The sequence below is a fragment of the Carya illinoinensis genome, chromosome 11 (genome assembly GCF_018687715.1).
Source record: "Carya illinoinensis cultivar Pawnee chromosome 11, C.illinoinensisPawnee_v1, whole genome shotgun sequence".
Classification (NCBI taxonomy): domain Eukaryota; kingdom Viridiplantae; phylum Streptophyta; class Magnoliopsida; order Fagales; family Juglandaceae; genus Carya; species Carya illinoinensis.
In genome coordinates, this window is record NC_056762.1 from 3,851,591 (window position 1) to 3,876,055 (window position 24,465).

Genomic DNA, 24,465 nt, shown 5'->3' on the forward strand with positions numbered 1-24,465 from the left:
ACCATTCCTCCCGAATGGTAGATTTTGTTACAGGACCTGAAGGAGAATCAGGAGCTGATCAACTAGACACAGTTGACTAAGTGACGGTGCGACATAAATGTTGATATAGTAATTAACGTAAATTACTACTTGTACGATTGAGTTGCATCTCTACTACTTTTTGGATCATAACCATTTTGGACTAGTGTTGTGATCTTAGTTGTTCAATGGATTTTTATGTATGAAGTATGTTTTAAGCATTTGGGATATTTTCAATTTGGTGCATAGTATTGCTAAAGAAAAAATTTATCCGCTGCGAATATTGCATATTGTTAGATGCATGTTAGGAATATTGCATCTTATATGTCATGAACGGGGGCAGGTAACCTTGTGTTGCATGTCTCGACGCTTCAAATGTCCGTCCGATCCCAAACGGAATTTGGGGGCGCCACACCAGGAGTATAAGATCAGCAGTTATCAATTTTGATCTCTCTCTCTCTCTCTCTCTCTCTCTCTCTCTCTCTCTCTCTCTCTCTCTCTCTCTATTGGGTTTGAGTCATTCGAAAGTTCAGAACTGCCTTTGAAATCTTTCAAATTTTGGATCCATTTTTTGATTTTGTAAGTACTCCTTCAACTTTGATCAGTTACTTAAAATTACACCATAAGCGTACTTGTCAGCTTAGAGAATCCTTAACACTCAACACCAACGTACGTGTACGCTCTGCATGCATCCATTTGTCACTTACACTATACATAGAGACATTTGATATTCTCTTTGTTAATTTTTCGAACTTACAATGTGTGACAGATAAGAGTTTGAAAAAGTAAAATATATTTTATTATAAAATTACAATCCAAAACAAAACAAAGATAATGCATTGGCAAGAATGTTAGATCGATCATAAGGAGATTATGAGATGAACGTCGTCTTTTCCTCGATCAGCAAGCCAGGGGGCTTTTGCCTTCTGCATGCACAAAGGACAAAGGTAAACGAGTTAATATTGGTCTGGTCCAAAATAGGATTTAAGGCCCATCATCTGTAAAAGATAACTACTTAAAAGGAGTCGTATAGTCTAATACAAGTTCAAGCTACCTTGATTATTAGGAAAGTATAAACCCTCAGCTTATCAATATGAATGATGTGGCGTTTAGATAATTTCAATACATCAAGAATAAGCCTTCTAATGACTAAGTATTGTAAAAAGTTGATCTATTATAATATTCATCCAATGTTATTTAGAGGCAACAAGCAACTTTCAAATTATCTGATTAAGCATTCTTGGGTTATGATCTCACTTATTATTGACTTAAGCATCGAAAGTGTCACATACGTAACGCTTTACAAGTAACGCTTTACAAGTCAACGATCACAACCGGTAGTAGGATACGTTCTTTACATGGATTTACCAAAATTAGTGTCATGTTGGTTACATTCCATTCCGGGTAGCATTGTTTCCTCTTAATTATTTCTGTCCTCATAATATGTTAAATAAATTAAACAGAGTCACCATATTCCACAAGAATCGAGCAGCATGAAATAATTAATAATTACAAAAATAAATTGGAAAATTGCTTTCTTTTTCTAATGTACATGAATTGCTCACAAGGGGATCCACGGAAATCATAAGTGGATCGTGGATAGCCTTTTCACAAATAGATTGAAATTGTCGTCACGATCAAGCATGCTGATCCTCACATACTTGGGACTAACCCCAAATTCCTTCCCCCCTCGAGTTAATATCTTGTGGCCTTGTAAGAAGCTTTCGCAGTCCTCTATATCAACCTCACATTTCATCCAAGCAAAAGCTGCGAAGTATATTGAAGAATATGAGTACAACTCGATGACATCAACCTTACTAGAGTAATTTATGATTAAGCATCCATCTAGGATCACTTGGTGGATTGAGTTTTATTACCAGGTTGAGGCTCTGACACCCGATTCAAAAAAGTGCAGAAAGCAGGAGGAAATTCAGGTAGACTAAAACTTCCGCTGTGCTCAACCGCCTTTCTCAACAGCTTCCACCTCTCTGCCAAAAGCAGATAGCTGAACTCGAAGAATGATTCCTCTTCTTCCAAGTTGCCAGCAGCATGCTCAGAACTATCAGAAACAGCTTTGAGAACCTTGGCTGCCCGGAGCTGTGAATCCTTTGATACGCCTATTGTGTTGAGCTCAATGAATGTGGTCATTCTTCTCGCAACCTCTTGGTCCTTAACAAGAGCCCAACTGGAAAATGTAGAAATCATAAGTTTAGAAATAGAACCATTTGAACACAGTTTCATACTACCATCACCCCCTTGGGGAATTTGTAAGAAACAGCTTGCAACATGGTTAGGAATAGTCTGAGAAGTGTTTGACTTGAATGTCAGATAATAGAACTAGAAGAAATCATACATCGGATAACAGGATTATTATCTTCGTCTAATTGGCTTACCCAATTCGCATCCCTGCATGGCCGGTGCTCTTTGAGACAGTGAATAGCATTATCTCATGGTCCACGGGGGAAGATATTGGAGTATATTGTGGCCAGTAGTAGGCAAGGTCATGAACCAATATCCCGTCACTTTTGTTGACCACGGATCTCCTCACATTGCCATCGGGGTTGTTGGGGGAAGTGACAAGTTCGATATAAGGCCCCTCCTTATTGAAGCTCTGTGCATCTCCCACCCATTTGTATAGGCCTGACTTGAGGCAATCCGTCATAGATGGGTAGGACTGCAAGGAACTCCCAAGTTAACCATAAACTAATTCTTAGGTTTAGAAGGAAGAAAAGAAAAAATGAACATATTATTTTTCTCATCATCTGCACAAATGAAGATTTTTCACCAATGCATAATACCAAGAAATAAAGCTGGTATCTTTAGGAAAATACAGAAAGTCCTCTTCTTTAGTATTCTATAGTCCAGAAGAGGCTATTATTACAAATGTTTAGTGGCTCCAGGTCACTAAATTCAAATCGATTGAATCCAAGAGACAGAAGAAAGAAGATGGTACACAAGAATATATCTGTGTCTAATGTTATCTAATTAAGATTATTGTTTACACTTTACTCCAAAATGGTCCGGAATACAAGGTAGTCTAATTAACATTATTGTTTATACCTTACTCCAAAATCTGCCAGCATCTTGCTTCTTATTGGGCTAACATAAATGAAAAAGATATGGACTTGATTTGTCCATTATGTAGTTCCATGTATGTGGATAGGACACCAGAATAATCAAACAAAGTGATACCGATGCAATGTTCCCTATTCAGTTATCCATATCAAACATGTTACTTTAAGTAGATAGCAGACAGTGCACATGACAGAACACACCAAACCCTATAGATGGGACTTTTTGTTTGTTTGGGTAAGACCCTATAGATGGATTTATACGCAATAGAGTTTATATACTTTCCATTAATTGATGAGGGGTAATTTGAGGTTAAAGTACAACTAAGGAATTCTTTCTTTTGATATTTTTTTAAAGTACAATTAGTATTTGAACAACTAATTCAAAGATGGATTTCAACAAGGTTCATCCTATCCAGTTTGGCACATGCACATATGCAGTCTCCATGTGCATTTGTAAGGGCTTATTGGAATTGGGTCCTGTGTGATCATGCGATGGTGCAAGGATGAGGGAACAGAAGGTAGACAAGCATAAATGAAGTGGTACAACACATAGTGCAGAAAATAATTGAGATGCCAAAGTCTAATATTAAATTAAAGTGGTGAAAATTGTGGTAGTGCAAGAGAAAAAAAATGGCATGCTACGACCAATATTTCAGGCAATATGTTGGACAAGGTCAACCATATTATTATATTATTCCATTACTGCAAAGAAGTTCCAAAAAAGGAATATAATCATGCGCACTTGTAAAGAGATCACATAAAAAAATATAGGAATAAACCTTCCCTTCTGTTTGCTAATTGGATTCTTTAACAAGCATAATGACATATTACTATTGAATTAACAATACAACACTCACCGAGTAGTATGGAGCTTGAGACACCACGCTAATTGGTTCAGATGCATTGTGGGGAGAGAGAGCAAACAGAGCAGCCAAATATAGCTGAGATGAACCTGTACCAACGACAATGTGACGACCTTCAGTCACAGCATTTCCCACCACTCTGTGCACCCGGACCACCTCTTTGGCAAACTCAGGCTCCAAAAACCAGCAAATGTTGGTCACATCAGAGAAGTAGCTTATATATTGCCACCCTGGGATCACAACTGTGGCTCTGTCTCCCATTTGTCGCCAGTATCTTTCGAACATGATCGGGTCACCCCTATTGAAGAGAAACAAGCATTATAAAATTAAAATAGCATCTTTCTTAAGTACAGTGTTGGTCATCATATTCATCATACTACTGTCCTCACTGGGTAATAGTTTATTTATCATGTTGCATATAAGAAAATGAATGATATTTGATACAGCACAAGTTTTCAAATAGCTAACAAATTAAGTATGCATCAAAATAGAAAACAAATGAAGTCAGCTGCACAACAAAAATATTATATAGCGTTTGTTAGCAAGGAAAAAGTAGAAGGCATCTTAAAACTTGTAGAAACGGTCATTAACAGGAGAAAAGAAGTCAGAAAATGTTAAAAAGTGGCAACTGCAAGAAGTGGGGGGTAGAGGTATAGTGTCTCAGAGATTTCTACATTTGCATGGGGTAGGTAGGAATGGGGAAGGCAGCATAGTATTAGTGGGTCTCTATAAATCAGCACTCAGCAGATCGATGATTAGAAAGTACTCATATCAACATGGGTTGGATGAATATGCTGCTATATATGTGCCAACAGGTTAAAACCAAGAGATATAGGTTATATCTACAGAAAACACCACAAAGGGTTAAATCCAGGGATTTTTTTCCCCATATAGGACTAAAAGAAAATCGTGGGCGGCTTAAAAGTTCTTTAGATCTCAGACAGCCACGGGGCACTTTAGTTCCATATGAATGCTGTGTGCACAAAGCCAGATGGCTCCCACAAGCATGCATTGCAGTCTGCATCTACTTCCAAGGTCACGATAGTGCCTTTGACATGCACCTTGCGGGTCTCCGACATCCTATTAAAATGTTAATTTTGTGCAATTGAAGGTCCACAACTTAGGTACATATAATGACGTGTCGGTCAAATGTCAGTGAGCACTAAACCTATGGTGCAACTGATGATCTAGCAATAGCAACTGCACCTGCACCAGCACCAGCAACCCCTTAGACTTTGGAGCAGAGAAATGACAAAAACAGAGTCATTGAGTTGCAAAGGGGCCTCCCCACACCCTCACCATCCACCATGGAAAAATCCCAACCGACAAAAGACCTGTCCTTGTCTACAATCTATCTACGCTGGCAAATTCCACAGCCCTTTAAGAAATTGATAAATTCATAACTCTATATATTTGTACTTACACAACCACATTTTAAATGAAATAAGATTTCATAAAATAATTATAGTTTATCGTCATTAGCCTAGTCTCATAGTACTTACTACTTACTCCTGGACAACGTCCAGAGAGGTAGCAGAAGGACCATATAGATTAAAGATGTCTAGAAAAAAAATAAAAGAAAATACCAATTACCCCCATTAATATTTGAGGGATATCACTGGCATCATTCCAGATTTCTGACATATCAATCAAGGACCCCTTAGATTTGAGATTCCATAATTGCTTACCTAATACTTCCCCATCTCAAAAGCTGGGCAATTCTGGCTGTCGAAATAACAACAATGCCCATGGCCTTTTTTTTTATTTTCTTGTCGAAAAAAAATTCAATCTTTTTTATTTTCTTTCTTCTCAAGACTCGGGGAAGAAAAAGATAGTTTCAAGGACCCGAAAAGAAAAATGAAACTTCAGGGGAAAAATATATATATTTATATATATATATATATATATATATTCATGCACTTACCGAGCGAGATTGATAATCGAGTCCCCACCAGGTTGAGCGTCAATTGGAGTAGTGGTTGCCGAGGTCGAGGAAGATGACAATGATAGACGCGTCCTCTGGGAAAGATGGCCATTCGGAGCTTCGAAACAGAGCCAGTTAAGGCCATGTTCCCTCTCGTACATGGTCCTCAAGATCAAGCTGACATTCATAGCCAGAGAAAGCAGGAACAAGTGCCTCATTGAGAAAACACTAGTGATTTTTATAGCCATGGAATTAGAAGAAACAGGGTATTGAAAGAAAATCCGTCTAGGAAAACAGAGTACTGGGCATCCACCGCTACGAGAGCTTGTTCTGAATAAATGCAAGGCTGAAGGACAAAAATAGGAGTGACAAATGGATGGTGGAGGAGTTAATGCATGCAGAAAAGGTTGGTGGTGAGCGTTACAGATTCTCTGAGTCTGACCCAAGTAAGTTCAAGAAACTGAAATTAGAAGCAATATTTAGAAAACTGTGAAACAAAGACTTTTTGGAAGAACTAGAAGACAGACTGTTTTGGGACTTTTGGAAGGACTCGGAAAGGAATGGCCAATCTCTCATATGGCTTCAAGAGCCCTTGTGCATGGAATTTTCACGGGTCTAATTGTGAATTTTGATCTACCCCGTAAAGATCTCCATACCTTCAAGTATTTTCAATGGTTGCCAAAAGAAAATCGCGCGAAAAGATCTCCATACCTTCAAGTATTTTCAATGGTAGCCAAAAATAAAGAAAATCGCGGGAATCCCCGACATGCTGACAGAAAGCCTATTGCCACCATAATATTTTTAAAGCTTTCTCACGTGGTTCAGAGAAAATTCACAAAATGATAGAGAAAAACAAAGAAAAAAGCTTTAATCCCAAATCTTCATACATTGGCATTTTTTTTTTTATAGCAAAAATACCCAGAACAGACAAGTTGTGGAGAAGTTGAACTGCGCCGAGAGGTTCTGGAGCACCTCTTGGAATACTCTCCGACAGAAGATTTTATCAGGAACCAAGAAATCCCACTACGATTTTCCGAGAAAATTGCAGCTTTCCAATGGTAGATGACTAGACCTGGAAACACTACCCTCCCCACTGAGGCGAAGATTCACTGTTCCATTTTAAAGTTTGAGAAAACAGGTACTATATATATCTACCGTCATGGGCGTGCGAGAAAAAGGTAGAGCAGGACTTTAAAAAAAATAAAAAATAAAAACCCGCTCTCATCCTCTGACACTACTTCTCAGTATGCTTTTCTTTTCTTTTCTTTTCTTTTTCTCTCTTCCTCCTTTTATCTTTCCTTTCTTTTCTCTCTAAACATTTTCTGTTTTTTTGGCTAAAATTTTCTTTCCGATCTCTTAGATAATAAGATCTTTATCGTTTTTGAGCCGTGAACATATTGGAGTTTTTGATTTGGACTGGGAACCAAAACAGAAAGAGATGGTGTCATAGTAATAATCACAAACTGGTGAGAGAGACTCGTTTTCTGGTAAACTGCCTTGGAGCGGTGCAACCTGCTCCAAGTCGTAAAAGACATAGTAATAATCATAAAATACACGTTTTTTCTCTTGTTATTTAGGGGAAACCAGCTTCACTCTGCCACGTTATTAATATAGTAAAACATTATATGAGGACCGCCCATTCAGAATTTATTTTAAAAAAATTTTTGTTACCTATAAATAAATTACTTATTCATTTATATTTAAAATTTAAATTAATATTATTTTTAATATAATTTATTTTTTAATTAATCACATTAAATTGATACACAAATTTTTTCTCCCTTAAAAATTCCTTAACATATTTTCACTCAACATTTCACCCAGCCACACGCCCCCACTCCATCCAACGCTGCTGCCACCAGATGGAAGTTCGATCGCCCTTGCTATTATCCATTTCAGCCCAACATCAAATGTACCGATCAAAAGATTTTCTCAAAAAGTAAGGTTAAATACAGATTATTCAAACTCTACATACTCCCTTTAAAAAAAATATAGAGTTCAACATTAAAAAAAAAAAAATCATGTAAATTTTAGATTTATCTACATTTTTTCAAAATGAGTAGATGGAACTTGCACATAATCTTAGAACTGCAAACGTCAATTATCTTATAGAAATTAAAAATAGATTGAAAAATTATAAAAGCATAACTATAAATTACTTTTCATATAGATCATCAATTTTAAATAATTTTTCTTATATTTTTACTTTGTTAAGAAACTCAATATTGTATAATAAAAAACTTTAAAATCTATATTAATAAGTTTATTATTTCTCCTAATTTTAATTTTAATTTTAATTTTAGAAAAGACATATCCTTAAAAGTAGATAATATATAGAAATTAAAAAAAAAATTGGGACTGTAAAAAAATTGGAAAGAGACATTTCTGAATATATTGAAATTTTCAAAAAACAAAAAAAAAAAAATTAGAGAGCATATGGAGATTATAATTTTTTTTTTAGGTCATTTTCTATATTTGTATAATTATGCATAAAATCTAAGAGTTATTATATAATTTCAAAAATTTTGGTGCAACATGCCTCCACTAGTGTCTAACATATATGAAAGTCTATGTATTGAATGTATCAAGCAATGTTATTTGAAGGTTTTCACACGGCACATTATTCAAGTGATATAATTTAGTTTATATAATTTAAATTTTAAAATTTATTATCTAAATTATATCATGTAAATGATATGTAACGTAAAGCCCTTCAAACAGAATTATTCGTCAATAAATATACTTACACATATATTTTATCTCATGATTAATAACATATATCACTTAATAAACTAATACTCCTTCATTGGAAAAAAAAATATAGTGATCATTATTAAAATTGACATTTTAACTCTTTTGTACATGTTGAGATATACATGATATGTTGTAAAATTGGTCAAGTGGTGGATTACATGAAGGCAACACCAAGATTTTTTTTTGGTTCTAGTCAAAAATTTCTTTTTCTAGGCATCGAGAATTTGGGGATTTCCACCTCCAATATCACGTGAGCCAAAAGGCCATTGACTTTTTTAGTGTTTTTTTATTCAAGTCATGCACACAACATAATTCACTAATTGGGTAGGTTGAGGCATTAACAAGAAGTGGTGGCCTCAATTAGGAAAAAGTTTTTGGCAAAATGGGCAAACCTATTAATGTATCAATATAGAGCCATGTTACACCCACCGAGAAGGGCTCTTGTGATAGAGTCGTGCTACACCCACCGAGAATGACTCTCACAAGATTATTTGGTCTTTTTTTATTTTATTATTTATTTGTTTCATATCCTTAAATATTTAAAAAAAAATCACAATATTATTAAAAATTAATTCTTTAATCGTTAAATAAAAAGGTTTTGTATTGAAACCCATTCTCAAAATGGATCCTTGGTGGGTTTAGCTTTTCTTATTAATATAACATAATTTACCAAAATGATTAGCATAATCGTTTGTATCAATGGTCAACCCAAATGGAGTGAGGTTGACAAACTTAATGTAATCATGACAAATTGTTGTTTATCCCTTTATTTTCTCACCACATGTATGCACTTGGATCTCAACTTTTTTTTAAATAGAGGAGAAATGGTGTGTGCTTCATGTGAAAAGAAAATCAAAACATTTCGTTTTCATCTAAGCAAAAAGAGTAGAACATTGGTGATGATGGATTTTAGCTAGAGTTTTGTCATTTTTCAATAAATATACAGAGGGAGTATGAGTCTGATTTTTTATTTGAAAAATCAGATCATATACTATCAGTTCATCAGACTCTTAACAAGATGTTTATTTAGAAACCAAACAAAGAATAAAGTTGAGAGGGATGATACGTATAATTCCTTAAGCATAAATAGTGTGGACCTCCAGCTGATTTAGGGTCCACAAAATCAGCACTCGGACAAAGCAAATTTGTTAAGAATTAAAACCCCAGGGACCATGGAAGTGTGTGTTTTTGAGAGCTCAGTTATGGTTATCTCGAGAGGATTTAGGACTTTGGTTTTGAGCTTTTGAGGGCTCATGAGCATGCTTGCCTTCAAGGCAGCTGGTCTTTTTCTGCCTCTTGATTGAAGTGGTCCTTTTTATATGAGAAGAAAGAAAGGGTCTCTGTTTCACGAGGGTGCACTGCGACACACACATTAAGGAGATGGTCCTTGTCACGTTGCAACATATACCCAATTACGTTGAAGTGGGCCTTTTGTCAGATGATAAGGCGAGAGCATAATGGGGTTGCAAAACGTCAGTTTTGACTAAACCACTTTAGAATAAAAGGATGATGCTACATCCGGTGAGAGTGGTCACCTAATATAAATATATATTAAAATTAAAAAAATATAAATTTATTAAAAGAATATTTCTTTAACCATTAAAGAAAATATCAATTCAGCGACTTTCTTCGGTGGATGCTCTCGGTGGACAGAGCATTTTCCTTTAAAAAATCCTTGCAATCTAATTACAATGAGATTGTTGTTTTTTTTTTCTTTTAAAAATATAAAGAAGTTGACAGTATTACGGAAGAATAATATCCCGACTAATCTCGAAGGTTCACCCCTAGGAATTTGGCTCAATTTTCTTAAGAGTTTCATACATTTATATCTTAATTATTATAATATCTTACAATGAAATAGATAGATGATGAACGGAATTTTCAATTATCATTCTATAATAACTAAAAGTTGTTCAAACAGCCTAGGATTCATTCTAGTCAAGCCCCTACTGTAAAAGAGGTAACATGTGAAGAAGAGTGATGACTCGTGGGTGCTTGAATCCCGAGGGTCCCTCTAAAATCAATGCACAAAAACGACACCTGTCCAAGCCCATCAAATCAATACATAGCCCCAAAAAGCAAACAACAGATCCATTAAAGTTACCAGCAAGATTCACGGCACTCTTCAGATTCATGAATTTGATATGGGCTTTCATATCATAATATACAACATATCCTTGGAAGGAAACACCGATTTTCCATAGGTCTTCTGCAAGATTTACAGGTGTCTATGCATGTAGGACAAATCATCCTGGTATCCCTTTCCTACATAAGCACAGTTTGTGAAATAGATATCATATATATGCAGTTGATTAGCAGCTTTCATGACAAATGATCCTTGTTGACCGTAAAGGGTTTCGTATGGGGCGCTGATGAAGACAAGACACCATTCCAATTGACAAGAGAACTTTCGGCCTCCAAAAGTAGTTCACTTTTGTCGACAAACAGAAGTTTAAACGCTCAGAAACTTTGAAGCCACCCTGATCGAACCCATGAGGAACTGAAAAGTAAGCACCTACATTCACCAACATAAATATATACGATAATACGAATACATTTTAATTTACGTAGTAACCAAAAAGGAAGTGGGTGTGAAAGACCTTTCAATGAAACGATGTATTGATACGGAGGATATGGTTAATGGTTCCACATCATCTGCAGAAATAAATCCAACCAAACATTGTAGGCAACAACATACATAATCTGCCAAACCCACCGCTCTGTCCCCCTCGCTACTTCTCGATTATTCATTAGCATATCAAACATACATCATCTGTCAAACCTACCACTCTGTCCCCCTCCCTGCTTCTCGATTATTCATTAGCATATCAAGCACCACGTTAAGTTCCACTGATTGCCCAATGTCTGTCAATTTCCTTACTGTTGTTCTCACCAATCCAGTCCCTACCGAATCCCATTGCTACAACCTTTGACGACATTATCTCCGGTTGGTATTCTGTCTCCCGTCACACCGGATCGAACCTGTTCCTCGCTCATCCAAACTAGAGGCCACTTGTAGTGCATGCGGTAATATTTCCACAGTTAGCAATAGTGCATGCTTGACCTGAGCATTAACGCAGTCTGGGTCACAAGGCCTGCCTGGGCGACCAAGGCGCCACAGCTTGGCCCGCGATGTTACAGGTGGAGACAAAAACAGTGAACAGTATGCACTGAAAGATATCGAATGCACCGTTGCACCGTTTGCTTTTTTGTATTGTTAGGCACCTCCCCAAGCATCATGCAGCAAATTGCTGCAACGTAGTGATCTGCTCTCCTATAAATAGGAGAGCTTAAGTGTGAGGAGAGTGTGTGCAGTTGAGAGAAAACAGAGTGTGTGCTGCGTGTGTGTACAGACAGAGTGTGTGGAGAGTGCAGCAGAGAAGTGCATCAAAGTGGGTGAGAGAGAGATTTCTGTAAAAATTATTCCATAGTGAAATTACAGCAGCTGTGGATGTAGGCAATTGCCGAACCACGTTAAATTTCGTCCCTCCTTTATTTAGAATCGTCTCTGTGTTAGAACAGCTCCCAACAACTGGTATCAGAGCACTGGTTCGTGCTGTCTGAAAATTTAAGTTGTTCAAAATCAATTTTTGACAACTCCACGGTGTTCCTCGTGTCGAGACGAATCCGTTGCCGCAAACGGAATCGAAAACGAAGTTCGGACGAGCCTACACGCGCCCCTAGAAGATCGGCGCGTGCATCTGCTGCAACCCACGCTCCCCCACGCACGCCGGAGGTTGAAGACACGTGAAGTACACGTGCCCTCACGCGCTCCAGAGGTTGAAGACGCGTGAAGGACACGCGCCCATGCGCCCCCACGCGCCCTACAGAGGTTCGACGCGTGTTGCACACGCGCCTCACTCTCCCCCACGCGCCACAGTACTGTAGCGCGTGTATTACACGCGCCCATGCATTTGCCCACGCGCACTGTGCAGCGCGTGTATCTCACGCGCCAGACAGATCAGAACCGTCCGTTTTTCAGATATGTTTTTGGCTAGATCTAAGCCATTCGGAGTCCGATTTCGACGATCAAATAGTGCTTTCCAATTATTTGGATCATTCCAGACTCATCCGTACGATCAAAATTTTGAGATTCGGCATCAGTACATTGGATCTGAACCATCCACGTGTTGCAGATCATTTTGGGCTAGATCACGCCAGTTGGAGTTCCATCGCGACGATCAAATAGTGCTAACAAACTATTTGGATCATTCCGGACTCGTTTCCAGCTAATTCGAGTGTTTCGGACGCAACGGTGATCTTTGTTTGTTTGAATTTGAACTCATTTGTAAAATTATGGCTGGAGAAGAAGCTAAAGGTGTTGGTATCGAGAAATTTGACGGTACAGACTTTGCCTACTGGAGAATGCAGATAGAGAATTATCTCTATGGGAAGAAACTACATCTTCTACTCCTAGGAAGAAAGCCAGATGACATGAGCAATGAAGATTGGAGTTTCCTTGATAGACAAGTGTTGGGAGTCATTCGACTAACATTGTCAAGATCAGTTGCACACAATGTGGGAAAGGAAAAGACCACAGCGGATTTGATGAAAGCTCTATCGGACATGTACGAGCAGCTATCAGCCAATAACAAAGTGCATTTGATGTACAAGCTATTCTACTTGAGAATGGCAGAAGGAACTCCAGTTATTCAGCATCTGAATGAGTTCAACACCATCATCAATCAATTAGCTTCAGTGGGGATTGAATTTGATGATGAAATACGTGCACTGATTGCTCTAGCTCAATTGCCAAAAAGCTGGGAGGCCATGAGAACAGCTGTTAGCAATTCTTATGGCAAAAAAAAGATGAAGTATCAAGATATCCGGGACCATATTCTTAGCGAGGAAGTTCGCAGAAGAGATACAGGAGAAGCATCAACTTCCAGTTCTGCCTTAAACCTCAAGACGAGAGGTAGAGGAGCTAGTAGAAGTTCAAATCGGGGCAGATCGAAATCCCGAAGAGGCAGAAGTAAATCTAGGTCCGGAAAACAAGTACAGTGCTGGAATTGTGGCAAAATTGGCCACTTCAAAAATAATTGCAAGGAAGCAAAGAAGAAGAATGAGCATGACTCTGTTAATGCCACAACAGAAGATCTCCAAGATGCCTTACTCCTTTCAGTCGACAACCAAATTGAATCTTGGGTGTTAGATTCAGGAGCCTCGTTCCACACTACAGCACATAGAGAAATCATGCAGAATTATGTCACTGGTAATTTTGGGAAGGTGTACTTAGCAGATGGTGAAACGCTGGAAATCAAAGGCATGGGAGATGTACCTATCAATTTGCCCAATGGAAGTGCATGGTTGCTACAGAAGGTGCGACATGTTCCTAAACTCATGAGGAACCTGATTTCTGTAGGACAACTTGATGCTGATGGGCATTCGGTACTATTTACCGGTGGCACGTGGAAGATAACAAAAGGAGCTATGGTAGTAGCTCGAGGCACAAAAACAGGTACTCTATACATGACTTCAAGTATTAGAGATACTATTGCAATTGCTGATGCAAATGCCAACCTATGGCATCAAAGGCTTGGTCATATGAGTGAGAAAGGAATGAAAGTACTATTATCCAAGGGGAAGTTACCAAAGTTGGAATCAACTGATTTTGACATGTGTGAAGGTTGCATTTTTGGGAAGCAGAAAAGGTTAGTTTCCTGAAAAATGGTAGAACTCCAAAATCTACAAAGTTGGAGTTGGTACGCACAGATTTGTGGGGGCCATCCCCAGTCGCTTCTCTTGGAGGATTGCGGTACTATGTTTCATTTATTGATGACTCAAGCAGGAAAGTATGGGTTTATTTTTTGAAAAATAAATCTGACACATTTGATACTTTCAAGAAGTGGAAAGTCATGGTTGAAAATGAAACAGGCTTGAAGTTAAAATGTCTGAGGTCAGACAATGGAGGAGAGTACATCGACGGAGGGTTCAAAGAATTCTATGCTACAAAAGGGATTAGATTTCAGAAGACTATTCCCGGGACACCGCAGCAGAGTGGCGTAGCTGAACGCATGAATAGAACTCTCAATGAACGTGCCAGAAGCATGAGGCTAAATTCAGGATTGCCTGAATGTTTTTGGGCTGATGCAATTAACACTGCAGCCTATTTGATTAATCGGGGACCTTCAGTTCCCTTAAAGTTCGATTTACCAGAGAAAGTCTGGAGCGGAAAGAAGGTAAATATTTCCCATTTGGAATTTTTTGGTTGTTTATCATATGTTCACATAGATTCTACTGATCGTAACAAGTTAGAAGCCAAATCTAGAAAATGTTTTTTCATCGGTTATGGTGATGAAGAATTTGGCTATCGATTTTGGGATGATAAAAATCGCAAAATCATCAGAAGTAGAAATGTGATATTTAATGAGCAGATTCTGTACAAAGCTAAGTCACAAGCTGAATCTGAGGAACAGCCAAAGAAACCTGAGGTTGTTGATTTTGATGTTACTCGAGTCAACACTGATCAGAACGAGGATCAAGAAAATGATGATACACAGATCGAACAACGTACACCACTCATGTTATTCGAAGATCTTCAAGAACAATTAAGCCACCACAGCAGTTCTCACCATCTCTATACTACATCTTGCTAATAGATAGTGGTGAACCGGAAAGTTATGATGAAGCTCTACGAATTGAAGATTCGATCAAGTGGGAGAAAGCCATGCAAGATGAGATGGAGTCACTGATGTCAAATCAGACATGGGAGCTAACTAAACTTCCAAAAGGCAAGAAGGCTTTGCACCATAAATGGGTGTACAGAATTAAGGAAGAGCATAATGGTAGCAAGCGCTACAAAGCCAGAATGGTCGTGAAGGGGTTTCAACAAAAGGAAGGTGTCGACTACACATATATTTTCTCTCCAGTTGTAAAATTGACAACGATCAGGCTAGTTTTGGCAATTGTGGCTGCAGAGAATCTACATCTTGAGCAGTTAGATGTGAAGACTGTATTCCTTCATGGTGATTTGGAGGAAGACATCTATATGCACCAGCCACAAGGATTCTCAGTGAAGGGAAAAGAGAATCTAGTTTGCAAACTAAAGAAAAGCTTGTATGGCCTAAAACAAGCTCCACGACAATGGTACCGGAAGTTTGACAACTTCATGTGTAGTAATGAATTTACAAGACTGCAGGCTGACCATTGTTGCTATATGAAGAACTTTGACAACTCTTATATTATCCTACTGTTGTATGTGGATGATATGCTCGTTGCAGGGTTAAGCATCGAGGAAATCAATGAACTGAAGAAGCAGTTGTCAAAGCGGTTTGAGATGAAGGATTTGGGTGCTGCAAAACAAATCCTTGGTATGAGAATTATTAGAGACAGGTCTAATGAGACTCTCAAGCTCTCCCAGGAGGAGTATGTAAAGAATGTGCTCAGAAGATTTAACATGGACAAGGCGAAACCAGTGAGCACACCCTTAGCTAGTCACTTTCGACTAACTAAGGATCAGTCGCCAAAGACGAAGGAAGAGCAAGAATGCATGGACAGAATACCCTATGCATCTGCTATTGGTAGTCTTATGTACGTCATGGTCTGTACAAGGCCAGATATTGCACAAGCAGTGGGAGCTGTGAGCAGGTACATGAGTAATCCAAGAAAGCAGCATTGGGAAGCAGTCAAGTGGATTTTAAGATATCTACAAGGCTCTTCAGATACGTCACTATGCTTTACAAAAGCAGGTTTAAAATTACAGGGATATGTAGATGCTGATTTAGCAGGTGACGTTGACAGCAGAAAAAGTACTACTGGATTTATGTATACGCTGGGTGATACAGCTGTATCGTGGGCTTCTAAGTTACAGAAGATTGTTGCTCTCTCAACTACAGAAGCGGAATACGTTGCTATAACTGAAGCAGGGAAGGAAATGGTTTGGTTGCAGTCACTCTTGGAGGAATTGGGAAAGAAGAATGAAAAAGGCATTCTGCACAGTGATAGTCAGAGTGCTATTTTTGTTGCAAAGAATCCAGCCTTTCATTCCAGAACAAAACACATACAGTTGCGATATCATTTTATCCGATCTCTTCTCGATAGTGGACAGCTGATACTTGAGAAGATTCGAGGAACAGAGAACCCAGCAGACATGTTCACAAAAGTAGTTACTGCTGACAAACTGAAGCTGTGTATAGCTTCAGTTGGACTTCGTACTTAAAGGCATGACTTGAAGTTGCTGTGATAGTTGCTATGAAGATATGTAGACTCATTTGTCTCCAAGTGGGAGATTGTTGCAGTGGAGACAAAAACAGTGAACAGTATGCACCGAAAGACACCGAATGCACCGTTGCACCGTTTGCTCTTTTGTATTGTTAGGCACCTCCCCAAGCATCATGCAGCAAATTGCTGCAACGTAGTGATCTGCTCTCCTATAAATAGGAGAGCTTAAGTGTGAGGAGAGTGTGTGCAGCTGAGAGAAAACAGAGTGTGTGCTGCGTGTGTGTACAGACAGAGTGTGTGGAGAGTGCAGCAGAGAAGTGCATCAAAGTGGGTGAGAGAGAGATTTCTGTAAAAATTATTTCATAGTGAAATTACAGCAGCTGTGGACGTAGGCAATTGTCGAACCACGTTAAATTTCGTCCCTCCTTTATTTAGAATCGTCTCTGTGTCAGAACAGCTCCCAACACGCGAGACCCAGGTGGCACGGCCTGAGTCTCCCAATTGTTGATGCTTGGGTAGTGCTGTAAACCAGCTGTGTCATCCTGAATCACTGCCAGCAAATCCAGCTCCACCTATTGCAACTTGGAATACATAAGACTATCTTTATTTCACATGTGTATATATAAGAAGTTAGTTATCTTTCTATTTAAAGTGTTAGTCAATATAGTTGTCAGGTTACTTTAACCTACTTTAGCTTTGTATGTAAAGCAATTTTGTAATAATACAATTCAATATATACAAGTGAATTACTTTTCTCTAAAAATTAGAGTATTTTGACATGGTATCAGAAAAAAATTAGATACTCTCCATCTGTTTTCTTTCGATCATGGCTGATCTCATTCCTACTAATTCTTCCGTTGCTAATGTTGAATCCGATCCTCATAGCCCGTATTTTCTCACAATTGTTGATCATCCTGGTTTTCTTTTAGTTAGTGAGAAATTAACTACCAACAACTATTATTCATGGTCACAATCTATGTTTTGTTGGATTTTGAATAAATCCGAGATCACTAAAATTTCTTATCAAATCTGTGAAGAAAATTAACTAGCAAATATATCTCCAATCACTTGTGATGGATTTTCCATGAAACTTTAGAGTTCTTTCAAAAGAGAAGAGAATTTTGTTTCAATGGAGTAATACTACTCCCTGCCCCTTATGTCTGAGTGTCTCACTCCATGTCCTAAGCCACCTTATTTGTCAAAGAGAAGAGAAATGGCCAGTAGAACATACATAAAACTCAATAGGCTAGTTCTATTTAAGTGAGGTGAGAGTAGGGGCTTCCATGTGTCTATAAAATGACCCATCCCATTATGAGATTAAATTATAATGCTAGTCCATTATAAATAAATATAACAATCTCCCACTAGGACAATATTATAGTTAATCACAACATAAACACAAACAAGCGTCTCAAAACCAAAAGCCTTGCTCAAAATGTGTCTTCAATTACAAGCTGGTGAACGATACACCAATAGGGCATTCGACACATGACCAATAATTACAATCACATAACTCAGACCAATAATTACAATCACATAACTCAGGCCAATGAGATGCAAGTGCATTATGGAAATAATCAAAAGAGTAACAAACACTCGTTTCCATAAGAAGCCCCAGAGACAAATCTGAATGTCTTTAAAACAATAGGCCTTATCCAAAATGCAGTTGCAGCACCTAGTCTAGTGACTATATCGACAAGATATATGAAACTAAACTTATACTCACAATCACTTGACTCAGGCATGCATAGGCTAAAATAGATTATCTCTGATAGGTAATAAGCCTTGTCTACAGTGTGCGTGACTTAGACAAGAGACTAATCAATATGTCTCAATACATAAAGTATGTCCTATCCAAAATACGTGTGACTCATGCATGAGACCAAACATAATGTCTCATTACATAAACAATCGCATTGTTCAAAATGCGCGTGACTCAGGCACGGGACTAATCAAAATGTCTCAATACATAAAGTACGTCATATCCAAAATACGTGTGACTCAGGCGTACATTGACATTGATATATTTAAAACAGAATAAGAGCATAAACAATATAGCCAAACAGTCAATGATCACAGAACTCCCACTAATTAAATACAACAGAAGACTCTAACAATCGCAAATAAGTCACATGCTCTTGAAACAGTTTTGGAACCAAACCTTTAGTTAGTGGGTCAACTAACATATGTTCTGTGGAAACATGCTCAACATGAATACAAGACTCGGCTATTTTTTCTCTAACAAACAAATACTTAATATCAATATGTTTGGAATGAGAAGAGCTTCTAGTGTTTCGAAAGAAAGCAACTGCTGTAGAATTATCACAAAATATCTTCAGCGGTCTTGAAATGGTGTTCACAACACCTAGCCTCAAGATAAAGTTCTAGAACCATATAGCCTGACGTGTAGCCTCATAACAAGCTACATACTCTGCCTCCATTGTAGAGGAAGTTGTAAGTGTTTGTTTGACACTTTCCAAAAAACAACTCCTCATACCATCATAAAAACATAATCAGAAATGGATTTCCAGTCATCTAAACAACTGAAAAAATCAGCATCAGAATATCTAACTATATCAAGAATGTCAGATCGCTGATATGTAAGCACTAGATCTTTAGTGCCTTGCAAGTACCTAAGTACTTTTTTTACAGATTTCCAGTGAGCCAAACCAAGATCACTCAAGTATCTACCAAGTACACCAACAACATAAGCAATATTAAGTCGTGTACATACTTGAGCATATATCAAACTACCAATAACTGACGAATATAAAACAGTTTGCATTTGGGTCCTCTCATTATCATCCTAAGGACATTGAGACTTAGAAAACTTATCACTTTTTATAATAGATGTTTTCCCAGGAGAACAAGAATGCATATTAAACCTACTTAGAGCTCGATCAATGTAGGCTTTTTGAGACAATCCAAGAACTCCACTAGTTCTCTCACGAAAAATCTGGATGCCCAAAATATAAGAGGCCTCACCAAGATCCTTCATATTAAAATGAGATGATAACATGTATTTTGTCTCAAATAGAAGCTCAATGTCATTTGCGATGAGTAATAGATAATCAACATAAAGAATAAGAAATATATACTTACTCCTACTAACCCTTAAATATATGCATTAATCAACAAGATTATCCTTGAAACCGCAAGAGGTAACAATCTCATCAACCTTCAGGTACCATTGTCTCGATTCCTGTTTAAGCCCATAAATGGACTTGTTAAGCTTACATACCATGTGTTCCTTTCCTTACACTTGGAAACTATTTGGTTGCATCATGTACACATCCTCAATTAGATGTCTATTAAGAAAAGTTGTCTTGACATCCATTTGATACAGTTCAAGATCAAAATGAGTCAACAATGCCATAATAATCCGAAAAGAATCCTTAGTAGAAACAGGCAAGAAAGTGTTCTTATAATCAATGCATTCTCTTTGATTAAAACCCTTAGCAACAAGCCTAGCTTATACTTTCTACCTGACTTTCATAATTATACTTGGTTTTAAAAACCCAGTTGTAACCAATTGGCCTATAGCCACATGGTAGTTCAACTAAGTTCCATACACCGTTTTGACACATCGATACCATCTCATCATGCATAGCATCCATCCAATATAAAGATTAAGGACTATCACTGGCCTCCTTGAAAGAGGCTGGGTCAAGAGACATACTAGTATTAAACTCATGCTCCTGCGAATAGACAATATAATCATCAGAAATTGCTGGTCTACGACTTCTCTGTGATCTCTTCAAAACAATATCATCTGTTCTCACATCAACACCAGCTATAGTGTTAACAACCTGGTCTTGGAAACAATACTAGTTACCTCTATCAATGATTGTGCAGCCACTGATAGGAGAGTAACCTGAATAGGTATAACAACACACTCCTCCCTAAATACAACTTCACGTGGCGTTGAACTCCTACTGTCACTAACATCCTCAAAGAAGATGGCTCAATCAGATTCAATAACTCTAATAACATTAGAAGGGAAATAGAATCTAAAGCCTCTTGATCCCACACAATAGCCAACAAAATAACCAGTAATGGTCTTAAGATCAAGTTTCTTCTACTGAGGATTATAAGAACTTATTTTTGCTTTACAGCCCCAAACACAGAAATGATGCAAACTAGGTCTCTTACTTGATCATAACTCATAAGGAGTTTTAGGAATTGACTTACTTGGTACTTGATTCAAAACATATGTAGCAGTTTTCAAAGACTCACTCTACAAAAATTCAGGCAAAGTTGAATGACTAAGCATACACCGCACCATATCCATAAGAGTACGATTTCTTCTTTCTGCAATACCATTCTGTTTAAGAGTTCCAGGCATTGTGTACTGAGCTCGATACCACATGCCTCGAGAAATCTAGTAAAAAGTCCAGGAAGCCTTGAAAAATCTAGTAAAATGTCAAGCGCCATTTTATATGAAAATATGTTGTCGACAACAGTTTTATTTCTATTCAAAATTTCTCCAGTACTCATGAAATGTATCAAAATCTCGTTATTTTCATGTACCTGTCCCTCTTCAATGGAAGACATTTTATTAAATACATCTTCAAGAAGTTCTTTTTCAGGAGATTTAGTCTTTTCAGGAGCATCAATTACTCTAATGGCTTGTGTTGTAAGTAAAGACTCTTCAGGAGAACTCTTTAGGAGTACTAAATTCATTTTGTATTTTTCTCTTCCAAGAAATTTTTTCCTTAGCACTAATAAGCTGTCCACGCTTCAGGCGTATCTTAGACTCACCTATTACTATTTTGGTAACTTGTCTTTCAGGGACTGCAATTCTTGCTAGAACATTAACAACATGAATATATGATTTTACCACAGCTTTAGTGTTAGTAAATATATCCGGTAATTGATTTGCAACACTTTGTAAATGAATAATCTTTTGAATCTCTAGTTTACATTCATTTGTACGAGAATCAAATTGGAAAAGTGCTTTATTTTTTCAAGTAATTTCCTGTCTTGTTTCAGGTACCGACTTCTCATTACCCAATGTTGGAAAAATGGATTCATCAAAATGACAATCTTCAAAACGTGCCTTAAACATATCCCTATAAGCGGCTCAAGGTATCTAATAATAGATGAAGAGTCAAATCTAATATATATCCTAAGTCTACGTTGAGGGCCCATCTTTGTACGTTGTGGAGGTGCAATTGGAACATATACCGTACATCCAAAAATACAAAGATAAGAAATATTTAGTTGTTGACTAAATGCAAGCTATAATGGAGAATATTTGTGTTATGCTAATGGCCTAACTAGAATCAACGATTCTGCATGAAGTATAGCATGTCCCCAAGCAGAAATGGGAAGTTTTGATTTCATGAGTAAAAGTTTGGAAATTAGCTAAAGTCTTTTAATTAATGATTCAGCTAAACCATTTTGAGTATGTGTGTGGGCAACTGGATGTTCAATATCTATTCTTATTGACATGCAATAATTATCAAAATTTTGAGATATAAATTTACCTGTATTATCTAATCGAATAATTTTAATTAGATAGTCAGGAAATTGTACTCGTAATTTAATTATTTGGGTAAGAAGTTTAGCAATTGCAATACTTTTAGTGGAAAGTAGTGTGATGCCCCCAAATCCCACGTACAGACATGAAAAAATCGAGACGTCGGGATGATGACAACACGAGTTACCACCCTGTCGCCAAGTGCCAAGTGTGTGTACATGCAACAAGTGTGCAAAAGAAAACATGCAGCTGATAAATAAAGTCATATAACTAAGTACCAGAATTTTTCTTTGTTTAATACAAACCTGTTCAAAACATACATAATAAAATATTACAAGCCACAAATATCATTTCAAACCAAACTACAAGGCCTAAAACTCCAACCCAATACTACGGCGGAGCCGCCTCCTTGGGCTCAGCCTCCTCCTCTTCGATCTCTGCATCAAAATCTACGGTACCAAAAATGGTGCCGCAAGTAAGTAAGATCCAAACGCTACTAGATAAAAAACATATTAAACTCAAACAACATGCATGAAAAAATGTAATGTACATAACTCATAAAACACATTTTTCACGCTTGCCAAAAATTCTATTTTGGCCCAAAAACATGTCCTTTAAACCAGTCCTATTCATTATCCCATATAATAGCCCAAATCAATAAACCACCATTTTTTCAGAAAATGGATCACATAGCCTTAAACATAATCTCGCCATTTTTTCAGAAAATGGTCCGTATCCAAATCCAAAAACCCAATTCAATTATTGCATGCACCATGATCTCCCCTAGGGATCATCTACACACTCTGGCTCCTGTGCCACACCGCAGGTAACGACTACGCGTGTGACACCTAAACGAGCGATGCCCAGTACTCGCACCCGGCGTGTACCTAGATCAGACCATCCTCTAGTCATCGCCAGCCTAGGAACCACGGAGTCGACACGACAGCGTTACCGTATCGTGTGATTCGGTCGTCGCCCAGCGACAACTCAGGGAATGTCACTCAATATTATCCACTCCCGAATGACTAGAAGAGCTCTACCAAGATAATACCCTATCCCGGCTTGGGGTCGTAACACACGCACCCGAAAATCCATTTACACAAAAACACATTTTTTCTCAATTTAACTAAAACGCACATGAACGCATCATGCAATGCACGCCTCAAGATACAAACATCCAACCAATCACAAAAACATCAAAACCAAGCAATTCCATCATCAATTCATTCGACCCCCAAACTCCTTGGACTCAGTCTGGAATCAACTAACCAGATAAATAATTTATTGTAAGAGTAAAAAAATATATTTAAATCTAAAATAGAGTTTGAAAAATACTTACAGCGCTATAAGGTATTTTTCGAAAGATCACGACGTTGCAAGCGGCGGAGAAAAAGTAACGTAACAGTGTATTTTACACTGTAACCGTGGGTTGTAAATTATTTACTTTCGAACGGGGACAAACCAAGACACAAAATTGATAGGGAAGGGCCTAGAGATGTTTATGAAGCTAAAGGAAGTGAGTTTTGGCCGTGAGTGGCAGTGGAAATGGCGGTGGAAGTGCAAAAAGGGGTAGATCAGAGTTGAGCTAGTGGAGCTGCTCCAGCAACGGATCGAGGCCAAAAATGGGTGGGTTAGGACAGTAAGAGGTACGGGATGAAGTGGTGAAGAGGTGGTGGCCGAAGGTAGAGCGACGACGCCGAAAATGGCCTAAAGCCGTGCGGCTTAGATGTGCTCTAGGGGGTTAATAGCGGCACGGGAGGGGCTGGTTTTTGGTGGGGTGGTGCGCCGGCCGGTGGGGAATTTTTCTGGGTGGGCGGTGCCGGCCACGTCGCCGGCGAGTGCCGGGCCTGGGCTAAGAACCGGACGGCAATGGGAGAGAGGGAGAGGTTGAGGGTGCGGGAGAGGAGAAGGAAAAAGAAGAAGAGGAAAAGAAAGAAAGAAGAAAAGAAGAAAAGAAAAAAGAAAAAAGGAAAAAGGGAAAAAGAAAAAGAGAAAAGAAATGAGGTTCAATCCTCACATCTGAAGTCCAAAAACTGATCCGACGAAAAGAATTTTAAAAACCATAAAACGACTAAAATAAATTAAACACCACATCAAACTAAAATAAAACTAATTAAAATATAATAAATTTAAAATAAAAGAACTAATATATTAATTAAATTAAAATATTCATTCAGTGAAAATGCACGT

The 24,465-nt window shown here is 37.9% G+C and overlaps 1 protein-coding gene across 3 annotated transcripts; it reads right to left on the bottom strand.

Annotated features, from left to right (window-relative positions):
• Positions 1–733: 733 nt before the first annotated feature.
• Positions 734–7,200, bottom strand: LOC122282695 (tryptophan aminotransferase-related protein 2-like). 3 transcript variants are annotated; one of them, XM_043094676.1, is made up of 6 exons: positions 5,880–7,200; positions 3,950–4,253; positions 2,412–2,692; positions 1,896–2,203; positions 1,584–1,785; positions 734–944 (listed from the first exon to the last, which is right to left on the bottom strand). In XM_043094676.1, exons 1-5 carry the CDS (start codon positions 6,125–6,127, stop codon positions 1,601–1,603), a joined length of 1,326 nt encoding a protein of 441 aa, XP_042950610.1. In that variant the 5' UTR covers positions 6,128–7,200; the 3' UTR covers positions 734–944; positions 1,584–1,600. The 3 variants fall into 3 exon arrangements, with proteins under 3 accessions (XP_042950610.1, XP_042950609.1, XP_042950608.1); XM_043094675.1 differs by having other exon boundaries at positions 1,571–1,785; XM_043094674.1 differs by lacking the exon at positions 734–944 and having other exon boundaries at positions 1,432–1,785.
• Between the last annotated feature and the right edge of the window lie 17,265 nt (positions 7,201–24,465).